Source organism: Bos indicus, chromosome X (assembly GCF_029378745.1).
Source record: "Bos indicus isolate NIAB-ARS_2022 breed Sahiwal x Tharparkar chromosome X, NIAB-ARS_B.indTharparkar_mat_pri_1.0, whole genome shotgun sequence".
NCBI classification, from domain to species: Eukaryota; Metazoa; Chordata; class Mammalia; order Artiodactyla; family Bovidae; genus Bos; species Bos indicus.
In genome coordinates, this window is record NC_091789.1 from 136269540 (window position 1) to 136283744 (window position 14205).

At 40.2% G+C, this 14205-nt stretch overlaps 1 protein-coding gene across 3 annotated transcripts in view; it reads right to left on the reverse strand.

The window, feature by feature from the left end:
- Nucleotides 1-2084: 2084 nt before the first annotated feature.
- The window catches only part of REPS2 (RALBP1 associated Eps domain containing 2), a 245457-nt gene continuing 233336 nt past the window's right edge, over nucleotides 2085-14205 (reverse strand). For all 3 annotated transcript variants that reach the window (XM_070784250.1, XM_070784249.1, XM_070784251.1), the window contains exon 18: nucleotides 2085-8817. In XM_070784250.1, the coding sequence (XP_070640351.1) occupies nucleotides 8749-8817 (69 nt within the window). In that variant the 3' untranslated portion in view covers nucleotides 2085-8748. The remainder of the gene's footprint in view (nucleotides 8818-14205) is intronic.

Sequence of the window (14205 nt, forward strand, 5' to 3'; positions counted from 1 at the left end):
GATCTTGAAAAGCACAGCAGTACAGTACAACAGCTGGTACACAGGGGCTGGCATCAAGTGAACAGGAAAGTTCCAGACTGGAGGAGGGAGAGGAGGTGGGAGATAGCAGAGCTGAGGGACTGTCAGCAATAGGAGACGGAGGGCGAGGTGCAGTGTCACTCACACCGGACATTGTTAGCACAGGGTCTTGTTTGTTGGATTCAACTCTATCTACCCTCTTGAAAAAACGATCCGGTGATGTCTGAGTAGTAGCTCTTTTCTTCTCATCCTAGATGACATGGTAGCACTGGACTGCATTCTGAACTGCTGCTACAACCTTCGTGGACTGTCCTAGGTATGGGTCCTATGCCTCAAAAGCCAACAGTGGCTCCTCAAATAAAGAAAATCCCCTGCCATTTCCTAGTTGTGAATCTCTTAAGTTCTTCAGTTACTTCCTCTTCTTCTTGTCTCTCTTCATCCTTTCCTGGGCACGTTTGCATCTTTGAAGGTTTTCAACTTGAAGGTTCATATGTAGGGGACTTGCTGTACCTCATATCACCTACCTCACACTGCCGTGCAAGTCATCTGGTCTCTGCGAGCTCCTTGAGGGAAGGGATTCTGTCCCATAGGTCTCATCTCAAGCTCCTAACATAGTGTTTGATACACAGCAGGGCCAGAATAAATATCTGTGGAAGGAAGGTGAGGAGAGGAAACTAATTCATGAATGGACACTGTAGCACAGCAGCAAGTCAGCCCTGGAAACATTTTTATACTTTGCTCAAATTAGTTGAGTCAATTGAGTTAGTTTTGCCTCTCTGCACCAGTAGCCTTGATTGTAAAATGTAGTTACTGAGGTCACTAGTTTAACTTTAGTGAGCAATCACTGTCCCCAGGAGGGCCTGTTAACAGGAAAATTGCCAAGCCCACTCCCAGGGTTCCTAATTCAATTGGTCTGGGGTGGGTCCCAAGATTTTGCATTTCAAGTAAGTTCCCCAATGATGCTGATACTGCTGGTCTACAGACCAGACTTGGGAACCACTTGCCTAGATGACATGAGATCCCTGGGAACGGTCAGAGCCTGGTAGTCTCCAGAGGCCAAGCTTATCAGCCAAGTCATGGATGCTTTTTCCAGAGTTAGTTTTGCATTTGGAACTACTAGACTGGAAATATCCTATGTGAGGCCAATTTGCATTCACAATACGGAATACAACCCCCACCTGATAGGAGACTGGTGCCTCCTAAAATTATTCAAGTTTTAAAGATAAGAAACTGGAGCCTATTATACAGAGTGAAGTAAGCCAGAAAGAAAAACACCAATACAGTATACTAACGCATATATATGGGATTTAGAAAGATGGTAACAATAATCCTGTATATGAGACAGCAAAAGAGACACTGATGTATAGAACAGTCTTTTGGACTCTGTGGGAGAGGGTGAGGGTGGGATGATTTGGGAGAATGGCATTGAAACATGTATAATATCATATATGAAATGAGTCGCCAGTCTAGGTTCGATGCACGATACTGGATGCTTGGGGCTGGTGCACTGGGACAACCCAGAGGGATGGTATGGGGAGGGAGGAGGGTTCAGGATGGGGAACACATGTATACCCGTGGCGGATTCATGTTGATATATGGCAAAACCAATACAATATTGTAAAGTTAAAAAATAAAAAATAAGAAAACATAAAATAAAAAAAAATAAACTGCAACTAGGGTGCCAGATTACTTGGTTGGGATTTCAGGCCAGCCCTTTCTGATTCCTCCCCTTCACTCGCAATCTAGGCAAGGACATTATGTTGGAAACATTTCTGAACACGAAGAACACCAACAAGATGAAGCAAACAACCTGACCTCACATTAAGCCAAGTTATCAGTTTGGTGGATCTTTAAAACGCACTGTGAGTTAGCCACAATACCCCAGGAATGCGCAGTGTTTATCGAGCTTAAGGACCCAGCTCAGATCAGGAGGGGAAAATAACCAGATCTCAGACTTTGACTGAATAGGGAAGACTGCCAACTCCTTTTCACGTCACTTGCATTAAAAGCACAAGACCAAATACACACAATATACTGACTGACACCAGGACTACACCAGAGCCAAATTCGTTATCTGACATTTATTGTCACATAGCACCCCAGTTTCATAGCATGTACATTTTACAAAGTTAGAGATTCTTAACCTACTATGTTCTCCACAGACTTTCCAACAAGTGTGAAAGAGACGCAGTAAGGTTAGCTTGAGTTGACAAATCACAAGCCAAATATAGGACACCCTGTATTTCTTTATGTTTAAGACTAATATACATAGAGTTTCCAATGTTTAGCACATGAATGAGACTCTGGCTGAGTAAAAGATGAACAGAACTTGTTAGCACATTATCATGAAAAGACAGAAGGCATCAAATATATAATTTTGCTGTTCCTCATTGAACTGTTCAATGTACCTGTAGTGAAAAAATATACGTTTTTACTTTTGAGGTTAAAATAGACCATCAGCTAATTATCTCTCCAGGCCCACAGCTACAAAGACTAAAATGGCTCTTCCCACCTCTGGCTCACTTGAACACTGGATCTGTGCTGAAGACAAAAAGAATGGCAGTGCTAAAGGAAAGGGTATAACCAGCTCCCAGGGAGGTTACTGCCAAAGTCCTCATACAAGTTGACTTGTAATTGGTTCAACTCAGTTGACCTAATCTCCATACAAGGGGGCACCTGCATCACCTGTTCCCTTCCCAAGGCAGGGCTCTCTGAAGGAGCTTTAGGATCCAATCCTGATGTCCAACATAGTGCTTTATGACCAAATTGGGACCAGAAGTTTCCCTACTGCCACCCTCAAATTCCAGTTCCAACCCGCTAAGTTCCAGTGTCCTCTAGTCTTCAGAATCATAAACCACTTTGTCCAATCTCCCACAGTCATGAACTTGGCTTAGAGCAAGACATGAAAACCCACAAAACACAAAACCCAAACATTCCTCAAGTACTGAGAGCAGAGCACCACTTTCGTCACTAGAACAAGTCCTGTCGAAAACCTGAAATGCTTTTCGGAAAAGGTCCCTCTACCATCACGTATGTTAATTAACGTAGAAAACAATGAGACAAGCCTAAAAGTGACTGTGCACCTGGGATGGCTCGCCTACATTCACAGTCTGGCTGTTTCAGGAAATGCTTGGTAAGGCAGTCTCTGAAAGCCTGTTTTGGAGAAGGAAGCAGCGTGCAGATTTGACTTACACCGCTTTGCATGTCTGGCCCTTTTGGTCTGCTGTTCTTACAGCTGCTCTTGGGAGGGTCACAAAACTAGCTGCATCTCACTGCAAACAACAAAGTGGGGAGGCTCATAGAGTAAGACTCATAAACTGCTGTTGATGACTGATCTGCAGGTATTGGTGGGCAGCCTTCCTTAGCCTGGGCTGAAGGGGAAGCAAGATATGCCTCCAAAAGACTTAGGATTCCAAAAGCCCACATGCCCCCGAATTCTTACTAAGAATCTGAACCACACTGGGTCATAATGCAAAATACTATAACAAAGCACCCATAACTAAAGTGTAAATTCAAGTGATCCTTCGAAATCAGTTTCAAAGAGTACACCTGAAACAGAGTCAACAACTTGGAAAGAGAAACCAAAGTTACTAGAATGTTCTCTTTAACTAGAGGAGAAAAAGACTTCTCAACTGAGATTTCATTTTGTTCACATTCACACTGCTCAAACCACAACCTACTGAGTCCTACTTGTCAGTAATATGGGAAGATTTGGTTGCTAGGATATTTGTAATTCTTAATATTTTAAAAATCAAATTCCATTAGTGATATCTTGTCAGGAGGTGTGATTTTAGTTTGTGCTGAACAAATGTTTTTACCTCTAAGGTGTTATACTAAAACTGAGATCTTTCCAACTACTACGTTTGCAAATGTCTGTCTTAACTGCAAGAAAAATATCCATTCCAGATTATTTTCTTTTTCTTTTAAATCTTAATTGATTTTATTTTTAATGGTTAATACATGCACATGATAAATAATTCAAACAATACAAAAGAAGATTGAATGAAAAATAAATTTCCTGTCCCCCCCAGCCCTCATTCTCCTTCAAAGGGGCCCCCCATTGTTACCAATTTCTTTTTTTTTTTTTAAGAGTTCAATAAAATATTATTATTATTATGTAGGTCTTCCAGACATTTTATGAATCTACATAAGGACACTGGGGGAATCCTGTTCTATACCACTGAGTTAATTCTGAGTAGCCAGATGAATATTTTATTCTAATTTCATACAATTCTCAGATTACCTAAATCACTCTCTGGACAGAACATGCGATAAGGCACCTTTCTCAAACTGCTGTCCTTTTCCTCAGCCCCACCAATAGAATGTCTTTTCCTTTCATTTACAGCCCAAGCAGCCAAATAATAGCTTCTCATTTTCTCAGTGAAATCATGGATTTCCTCTGGTATCACTTGGCAGTTTCAGTCATCATAGATATTTGACCAAGGATGTTTTGTTTTGAAAATCTGAAGTAGCTGAAATCACTATCAAATTTTATTCCAGAGAGGAACACTCAAATCATGGGAATAAAGGGTCCTTAAATATAATTAAGTAAACCATTGTAGCATAATTCCTGATTTTCCATATGTAGGACCAATTTGGACAGGAAAACTGTGAGAAACAGAAGGTTTATCCTAATATAATAGTACATTATCATAAGCTTCCTCTACTGTTATTTTCTAGCAGTCTTCAGTTTAAAACTGGAATGGAGATATCTGCTCACCAATAATTACAACTCCACTGAAAGGAACATTAAGAATTGAGTTCCACTCTTATTTCTTTTTCTTCTTTTTTTTTTTTTTGCATCTCGTTTCATACATGACATTTCACATGTTTCAATGCCATTCTCCCAAATCTTCCCATCTTCTATTAATAAGCACAGATCTATCATTACCATAGTTATAAGCTCATCTAAGAAATGGACAAATATCATTTAGAAACAGACTAGAATTAAATCACATGTGAAGAAAGGAATGCTTTAATGATAGTTCAGACATTACTAGGGAATCAAAGAAAAATTCATGTTTCTGATTACTCACCCTAAACTATGCTGAAATGGAATATTTGCAGCCCAAGTAACCCATGCTATATTGAAGAAAACTATAACTTACTACATATTGAGTTCATTTCAATCACAGTAGTCTATTTTAAAAACAAACTCCCATAAGGAATACAGGAATGGAATTCACTCAAAGCAACAGCTGTCAAAAGTTCTGCCAAGAAACCCAGGGTAATTTACTACATCATGAAAGGTGAGGTGTTCAGAAGAACAAATAGTTCAATCCTATTCTTTCAGATTTTATTTTTTGCTTCAATCCAAGAGAAATATCTAGATCTCAAACTCACTAAAACATGTTTCCATATTTTAAAACTGATTAAGTAAATAAAACATGGTAAATAGAAGAGACCCTTCTAATCTATTTTTAGTACTGCTAGTGGCCAGAGGACTCAACTTAGAATCCATAAAATCCAACTCTGTCAATAGCTCCCTCCTTCTATGGATTCTTGGACTAGGAACTGTGGTTTCTTAGGGCCTTGGTTTCCCCAAAGCAGCTGCAGGATATGGGAACAGGTCCTCTCATCTCCGACATCCTGCTGTGCAATGAGAAGAAAATGGGCACAGCTCCCAGCTAAGCGGCCTCCTCTCCTAACCAGATCCGAAGTATTTCTCTAATATTTATAAAGCAGTCAGATACCTCCAACTAAGGCAAATGTCTGCCTTGATTATGACACACTCCTTCATTCTAGAAATCTACCTTTTGGGTTTGCTTCATGGCTGCTGGATAGGGAGGTGGCCAAAGCAATAAGTGATAAACCAGAGATGCTGAGGTACCCGGTAAATCGGTAATATACTGTGCATTCATCCTTGGAACTATGAGACTCCTATGGAGGAAGACTGATTAACAATAAGGTTATTAAACCCTCATGGATGGGGGCAACATCAACATTCTGCCCACAGATTTCTGCCCAACAAGCAGGTCTTATTCTTGAGTAGTTTTACAAAAGAGGTATAATGGTGATAGCAATAACCCAGTCTTCCTATAAATCACATGAAAGGCTCACAGAAACATTATCAGGAGTTATAATCCTAAATTAAAAATACACATCCTAAGAAAACAGAGAAACAAAGGATAAGCACTAGTTAGGTAATAATGATGTTGTATGTGTATTTAATTGGTTTTTTAAAAAATACACTTCTAGGCAACTAAGAAACTGTGGTCACTATTAAATCCAGTCAGGAAGGTGGGGTGTAGATAGTATTGTTGTGGGCTTTAATGCAATGCCTATCTTAAAATATTGGTGATACTATGCAACACATTGGAGAAGGCAATGGCACCCCACTCCAGTACTCTTGCCTGGAAAATCCCAAGGACAGAGGAGCCTGGTAGGCTGCAGTCCATGGGGTCACTAAGAGTCGGACATGACTGAGCGACTTCACTTTCACTTTTCACTTTCATGCATTGGAGAAGGAAATGGCAACCCACTCCAGTGTTCTTGCCTAGAGAATCCCAGGGACAGGGGAGCCTGGTGGGCTACCATTTATGGGGTCGCACAGAGTCGGACACAACTGAAGCGACCTAGCAGCAGCATGCAACACATGAGCCTTTGACTGTCCAGTGCAAGTTTTTTCCTTTAATGAAAACCAAGCCAACTAAACAAAACCCCATACTCCTAATACGGTTCACTCTGGTTTTGGCTTGATGAGGGAAAAACATGTTAATATTTTAAAAATGTAGAACATAGACTAACATTCTTTAGTTTATATGTCTGCTTAATGGATATGAAGTGCTATCTGGAGTGTGCGTGTATGTCCTGGAAGATTATGAGATAAAGTGCATATGCTAGACTTTCCTGGATTGAGTGGAACAAAAGGCAAATATGATGTGAAACGTCTGCAATGTGGACACTGTTGATAAAATGTGTTGCAGCCCCCAGTTCTCAGAACATGTGAAAAAGAGGTTACCTAAAAAATGTTCACTCACCCATTCATATTTTAGAAAAGGTTTAAACTGACCCTGAAACCCTCCCACAGGGACAAAGAAGGCAGCCAAAAGGGAAGGAAAGGGGACTAGAGAAAGAGTTCAAGTCTTAGGATTTTCAAAATCCAAGCAATTCTGAATCCTTTAATATATACAGAACGGAATCAACAATTTTGTTTTTCTTTGGAAAAAATCATATTTGAGCATTTCTCTTCTGCCATTAAACTATAGATAAAGCTTGCCAATGGAGTAAGGAAGCATTAAATAAATGCCTACTTCTTCTCAGAGCAGTCAACTCTATTGAAATTAAAGGCTTAGTCCTGCAAACTGCAGACCTCTGCTAAACCACTTCAGAAAGTACCCTAGCACACTTCACACAACATCTTAAGAACTGGTAAACTAGCAAAATGCACAAGAGATAGCAAATTTGCCATCAGTATCTTGAAGTGCTGTTAAAGCTAGAAAGCCCAGATACCTGGGAGGGTCAGTCAATTCCCACTGTCAACTTGAGCTTGCAGGATAAGCAGGGGCTATGTAAATTTCTATAGAATACTGGCTTCTGTGATTTGAGCTTACTGTTTTATGTTTTACATCATTTACACTAGAGTCGGTTGGGCGCCTCTGAACTGCACATAAACCAATCCCTCCTCAAGGGTCACTTCACAGAGAACAAAATAATCATATATCAAGTGTAAGGATTGGCTTTCTTTCATTATTTCTTTATACTCAATACACTTGTGATCTGGGTTAAAATAACAAAGACAAAAATAACTACCGAAGACTGTTGGATTACTGGTAATAATCATTGCCCCTTCTTCCTTAGTTTGAATACCTGGGTTCAAACAACAAATATTCATCAGTCCAAACAGTCTCATCAGCTTTTCACATTTGATGAGTGGTTTCCAAATTCATGCATTTACAGATATATTAACCCATGCAGGACAGAAGTAGAGATCTGGCAACTAGTTATTTAATTTGATTGGGCAAGGCAGTTAGGGCAGATTGCTCTTGTCCAAAAACCTGCATGAAAGGGCTGAGTTATCTGTGTTGACAGCCTAGCTGGGACAAGTTAAACGGATCATGGACAAAACTACTACTTCACAGAGGTGTAAGACTGAATAAGTCTTTGCTATTCCATAGAAAACAACAGTCATGTATTATTCATAGCTAGATATAATATCAAGATGGCATTAGAGAAGCAGTTTTTGGCATATATATAGTGGTGGAGGGTAAAGTGCCAGTCTAAAGCTAATGATTTTGTTTACTTCTAGTTTTTGTTTCTATCATCATCATGCCAAAGACTATCTAGTTGGAATCACAATTATTCAGGAAACCAACTTACTATATATGATATACATATGAAAATAAAACAAGCATACTGAAGGTACTGGGTTACAAGGTCTTATACAAATCATAAACTCTTTAAATAAATAATGCTCTAAATTGTTTTTATTTGCTAGAAGATTGGTTTTCAATAAGGAGCAACATCTAACACCTTGAGGAAATACTTAAGAATGGGAGATAAATTCCACTGATAATTACAATTTTAAATGTGACAATCAGTTGTATTTTTTCCACCACAGTAAAAATGTACGCGTGAAGCACAAGAGAAAAGGTGATATTGATTACATTCCGCTGCTCAGAGCTTTTGACACAGTCTCAGACATCTATGACAAGTAGTTGCGTTGAAACATTCAGGAAAGATCTTGGCAGAAAAGGTCACCCTCTGTTACTTGAATCTTGTGGGGGAGGGTCACAATACAGTGACTGGACGAAGTTGTTCCAATTGGTTTTCCAATGCAATCCGTTCTTGATGAACCTCCTGAGTTGTACAAAAGAAAGAGAAGAGAGGGGTCATTTTTTGGGTTCATCCCCACTTCATCTGATATTAAAAAGTAACTTATGATGGACCCACAAGCATTCAGGTGCCATATAACTCAAGGAGGAGTAGACTGGGAGGCATTGTATTTGAAGCTGGTGACAGGACATAGGAGGCTTCACAATAGTCTCTCAATTCCTTTCTTGATGATGAAATGAAACTAACTGATCAACCCTCCCTCCTCCCCACACCTATGTCTCACACTCAGTTTTTAACAGGATCAGTGGCTGGCACAGAATGATGTTAAAAATAAAAAGACTGATTGAAAGTGAGCAGAAAAGCAAAAGCAGACTCCTAATACTGAGAGGTGGGTCATCAAGACTACATTTCTAGTTTCAATCTCTTGCTTCTAATCCAGTACCATACTGGATCAGGACCAAGGGATAAGAAAGGACACTGGGTGTCCTTACACTAAAGTGTCATCCAGGATCCTGCATCTGTGGCTGAAGGTGTGTCTTCTCAGCTAAAGGTAGAAAAGAGGATCTGCAGTCTGCTATTTGGGAACTCAAACTCTAAAACAGCCCTAAAACAGACCTAATGACAAGGAGAGAGAGGGACAACATAAAGGCATTCTGAAGTAGAATCAGTCAAGGTGGGAAAGAAGTCTATATAAAGGCTCAATTCTGAGACATCCCAGAAGAACAAACATGATGAAAATCATTATGGAACTCAACAGGAGTTTATTTACCTACCCTCCTTCCTACCATCCAACAGTCTCTGAATATCTATCTACTAAGGGCCTGGTTCTCACATGCTAGTAAGGTGATGCTTAAAATTCTCCAAGCCAGGGTTCAGCAATACGTGAATCATGAACTTCCAGATGTTCAACTGGTTTTAGAAAAGGCAGAGGAACCAGAGAACAAATTGCCAACATGTGCTGGATCATCAAAAAAGCAAGAGAGTTCCAGAAAAACATTTATTTCTGTTGACTATGCCAAAGCCTTTGACTGTGTGGATCACAATGAACTGTGGAAAATTCTTCAAGAGATGGGAATACCAGACCACCTGACCTGCTTCTTGAGAAACCTGTATGCAGGTCAGGAAGCAACAGTTAGAACTGGACATGGAACAACAGACTGGTTCCAAATAGGAAAAGGAGTCCGTCAAGGCTGTATATTGTCACCCTGCTTATTTAACTTCTATGCAGAGTACATTATGAGAAATGCTGGGCTGGATGAAGCAGAAGCTGGAATCAAGATTGCTGGGAGAAATATCAATAACCTCAGATATGCAGATGACACCACCCTTATGGCAGAAAGTGAAGAAGAACTAAAGGGCCTCTTGAAAGTGAAGAGGAGAGTGAGAAAGTTGGCTTAAAACTCAACATTCAGAAAACGAAGATCATGGCATCTGGTCCCATCACTTCATGGCAAATAGATGGGGAAACAGTGGACACAGTGGCTGACTTTATTTTTCTGGGCTCGAAAATCACTGCAGATGGTGATTGCAGCCATGAAATTAAAAGATGCTTACTCCTTGGAAGGAAGGTTATGACCAACCTAGATAGCATATTAAAAAGCAGAGACATTACTTTGTCAACAAAGATCCGTCTAGTCAAGGCTATGGTTTTTTCAGTGGTCATGTATGGATGTGAGAGTTGGACTATAAAGAAAGCTGAGCACTGAAGAATTGATGCTTTTGAACTGTGGTGTTGGAGAAGACTCTTGAGAGTCCCTTGGACTGCAAGGAGGTCCAACCAGTCCATCCTAAAAGAGATCAGTCCTGGGTGTTCATTGGAAGGACTGATGTTGAAGCTGAAACTCCAATACTTTGGCCACCTGATGTGAAGAGCTGACTCATTTGAAAAGACCCTGATGCTGGGAAAGATTTAGGGCAGGAGTAAAAGGGGACGACAGAGGATGAGATGGTTGAATGGCATCACCGACTCAATGAACATGGGTTTGGGTGGACTCCAGGAGTTGGTGATGGACAGGGAGGTCTGGCGTGCTGCGGTTCATGGGATCACAGAGAGTCACACACGACTAAGCGACTGAACTAAACTGAAGGGCCTGGTTCTGCTCTGGGTGTGATGATATACCACCAAGGAACAAAACAGTTCAAACCAATGCCCTCAGAGGGCTTATACTCAAATGGCTGGAGAAAGATAAGAAAGTTAAAAAACAGAGATACTTTCAGAAGGCTTTCAGAAGGAAATTAGATGCTATAATAGAGTAATGGTGGATCTGGGAGAAAGGCACAGAGCGTGGTCAGGGAAGGCTTCTCAGAGCTGATTCTACTGAGAAGAGACTTGAATGAAGTGAGGGGTGAGCCCTGTGAAGATACAGGTGAAGGATATTCAATGAGACAAAATGGCAACAACTAAGGCTGCAAAGGAAGGAACAAGCTTGGTGCGTTTGATGAACCACAAGGCCTGTGTGACCAAATGCAGAGGGGACGATGAAGACCTTGGCAGGAACTAAAGTCAGAGAGTTAGGCAGGGACCCGGCAGACAGAGTAAGAGTGTGGATGCCATTCAAAGTGAAGGAGCACAGCAATGAGAGCTTTGAATCAGGAAAGGCATGTGGCCTAATTTCAAATTCAGAACTCTCACTCTGTCTTTTGTGTAGACAATGGATTGCAGCAGGACAAGAATCAGAGCAGAGAGCATTTGGGAGGTTACTGTATGAAACCAGGTGAGAAATGAAAACGGCTTAGATCAAGGTAGTAGCCACAGAGAGGAGGAGGTGGATTCTGGACATACTTTACATCTAGAACTAATAGGACATGTTGATAAAGCTGATGTAGGAAAGAAGGTAGAGGATTTGGAATTGAGCAAGACGGTGGTTGGTAGTATGGGATTAATTGAGAACAAGAAGATTGGATGATAAATGGACATTTCAAGGAGACAGTTGGGAATGAAGCATCTGAGATGTGTATATTAGGAGAAAAGTAAAATAAGCAGTTGTAAATGTATGTCTAGAGCTTAGAAGAAAGAGAAGAGGGGCTTTAGACATAAATTTGTGAGGTTGGATGGCCTGCAAAACCATAGGATTAAGTACCATCACCCAGCAAAATAATAAAGATGGTGGTTCCAAGTAAAGCTGGAACTGAACCTATGTACCAAACTCATTCCCTACTGGAACACTAAAACAATTTTTTAAATTAGGGGTGGGGTGGGGGTCATAGACACACAAGGATAGGGAAGACAACAGGGAAGAGGTGATAGCAATAAAACTGGTAAGCTGGAAGGCAAACTAATGAATGCTGAATGAATTAGCTAACCCAAGAAAAACAAGTGTGGGGATTCTCCCAGTTGCTGAATACGTTTCTTCCAATGATGCTTGAGGGAACTGGACAGAATAACCATAGGGTGGATTTGGGGATAAACTGGACCCACTGTGAGATGTACCTGAGCTTCAGCTCTACTGATCACATGATCTTCAGAAGGTCCTACTCTCACTGGCGAAACATAGGGACATTTTGGGTCTTCAGGAATGAATGTCAGTTTAGAGCCTGTGTTCAGTAATCCTCCCCAAATCTGATGAGTCCCTTTTCCCAAGTGCACAGTCACACTGGTAAATGGGCACAAGGCTCTTTGGGAAAGTCTGAGAGAAAGACTAACTATAAACTTTTGGCTGCAGAGTGGGGTCCTTCTTGCAGGTAACTAAGATGCCCCTTTATTCAAGGCTTCTGTAAACTCAGTCTGGGAACTGACTGAGAGGCCATGACTAGAGTGCCATTTGATGATTCTTCAGATTTCTGTTAGCTAGACCTTGAACTTTTTCACTTCTTCAGATCAAGTAAATAAAAGTGCACTGCAAGCTAAGGATGGAGATAAAACAAGAACCAGTCTGATTTTACATAGAAGAATCCCTAAAAGACTCAAACTGGCAGTCTCAGATATCTATGAAAGTGAAAGTGAAGGACAGAGGACTGTCTTAAAGAAGTGTTCCTTGAAAGTCTGATTCAGAAGTAATCAGATTCCCAAATTCTTCTTGCCACTAGGGTAGAACACTGAAGATTTATTCCTTTGAAAGGCAAACAGATGACCTCTGGAATACCAACACACAGATACAGTTAACGACAAAAAACTAGACTGGAAATAGGGGGGTTAGATCAATACCCTGAATGCTGAGAACCAGAGTCCTCTGCTCCACTAGACCACATCTTCCTTACATGCAAGAGACCAGAAGAGTCTCTTCCTTGAGGACTCCAGTCAGACCAAGAAGAAAAAGCCAATGACACTGTCTTTGGGAGTTCCCCAACTCTACAGCTCAGTCAAATTGGGGGAGAATGAAGCTCAAAGATGACAAGTCCCACAACAGGCTGCATTCTCATCCTCCTCCTAAATATAAGCAGAGAAGGACCATCAGCTATTGAAGGAAAGTATGTAATGAGAAGTATATACAACAAAATAAAAAAGTATTGAGGAAGAAGAAAAACTACAATTAAGAGAAGATATTACAACCATAAAACAAGAACAGGATGTCACCAATAAGAAACAAGCAGATAATGAAAAAAATGAATTCTTGGTTATTAAACATAGGAGATTTAGAGCTTAAAAATAAGTAAGTCTCCACATATAGACCAAAAAAAAAAGAAACTAGAAGAGAAAAATTAGAAAACCAAACTAAGAAGTTCAGTGTCAGAAAAATATCAGGAAGGGAGAACAGGGAAAATGGGGGGTCAATAAAAATCAAGAAAACTCCCAAAACTGAAGAATATGGGTTTCCAAATTAAAAAGGCCTACGACGTATAGAGACCAGTGAATAATAGTGACCTATGCCAAAACAAGAGGTGGGGGTAGAGCGGAAGCGAAAGCAAAATGCAAAACAAAAACAAGGTCATATACAAAGATTCACAAAACAGAATGACGTCTGACATTTTTCAAAATTTTATTTATCATATGGTAAAACTGACTTTTTTCCTTTTAGTGTATAGTTCTACAAATGTCAACACATATAGATTTGTGTAACTGCCACCACAAAGAGAGTACATTACAGTTCCAGTAACCAAAAAGCTCCCTGGTACTACTCACTGACATATAAACCTTTACCACATGCATAGTAACCCTTGACAACCAGTGGTCTGTTTTCCAGAACTATACTTTTGCCTTTTCAAGAATGTAAAATAAAAGGAATCGTGTAGTACCTAACCTTTTGATACTGGCTTGTCTCATTCAACATAATGCCTTTGAGTTTCATTCAAATTACTGTGTCTATCACTCCTTCTGCTCACTGAATACTATTTCATTGTACTCAGTTTATCCATTCATCCTTTGAAGGATATTGGTGTTGTTTCCAAGTTTCAGCTATCATGTAAAATTGCTATTAACGTTTATGTACTGCTGGGTCACAGGATTAAGTGTATATATAACTTCATAAGAAACTG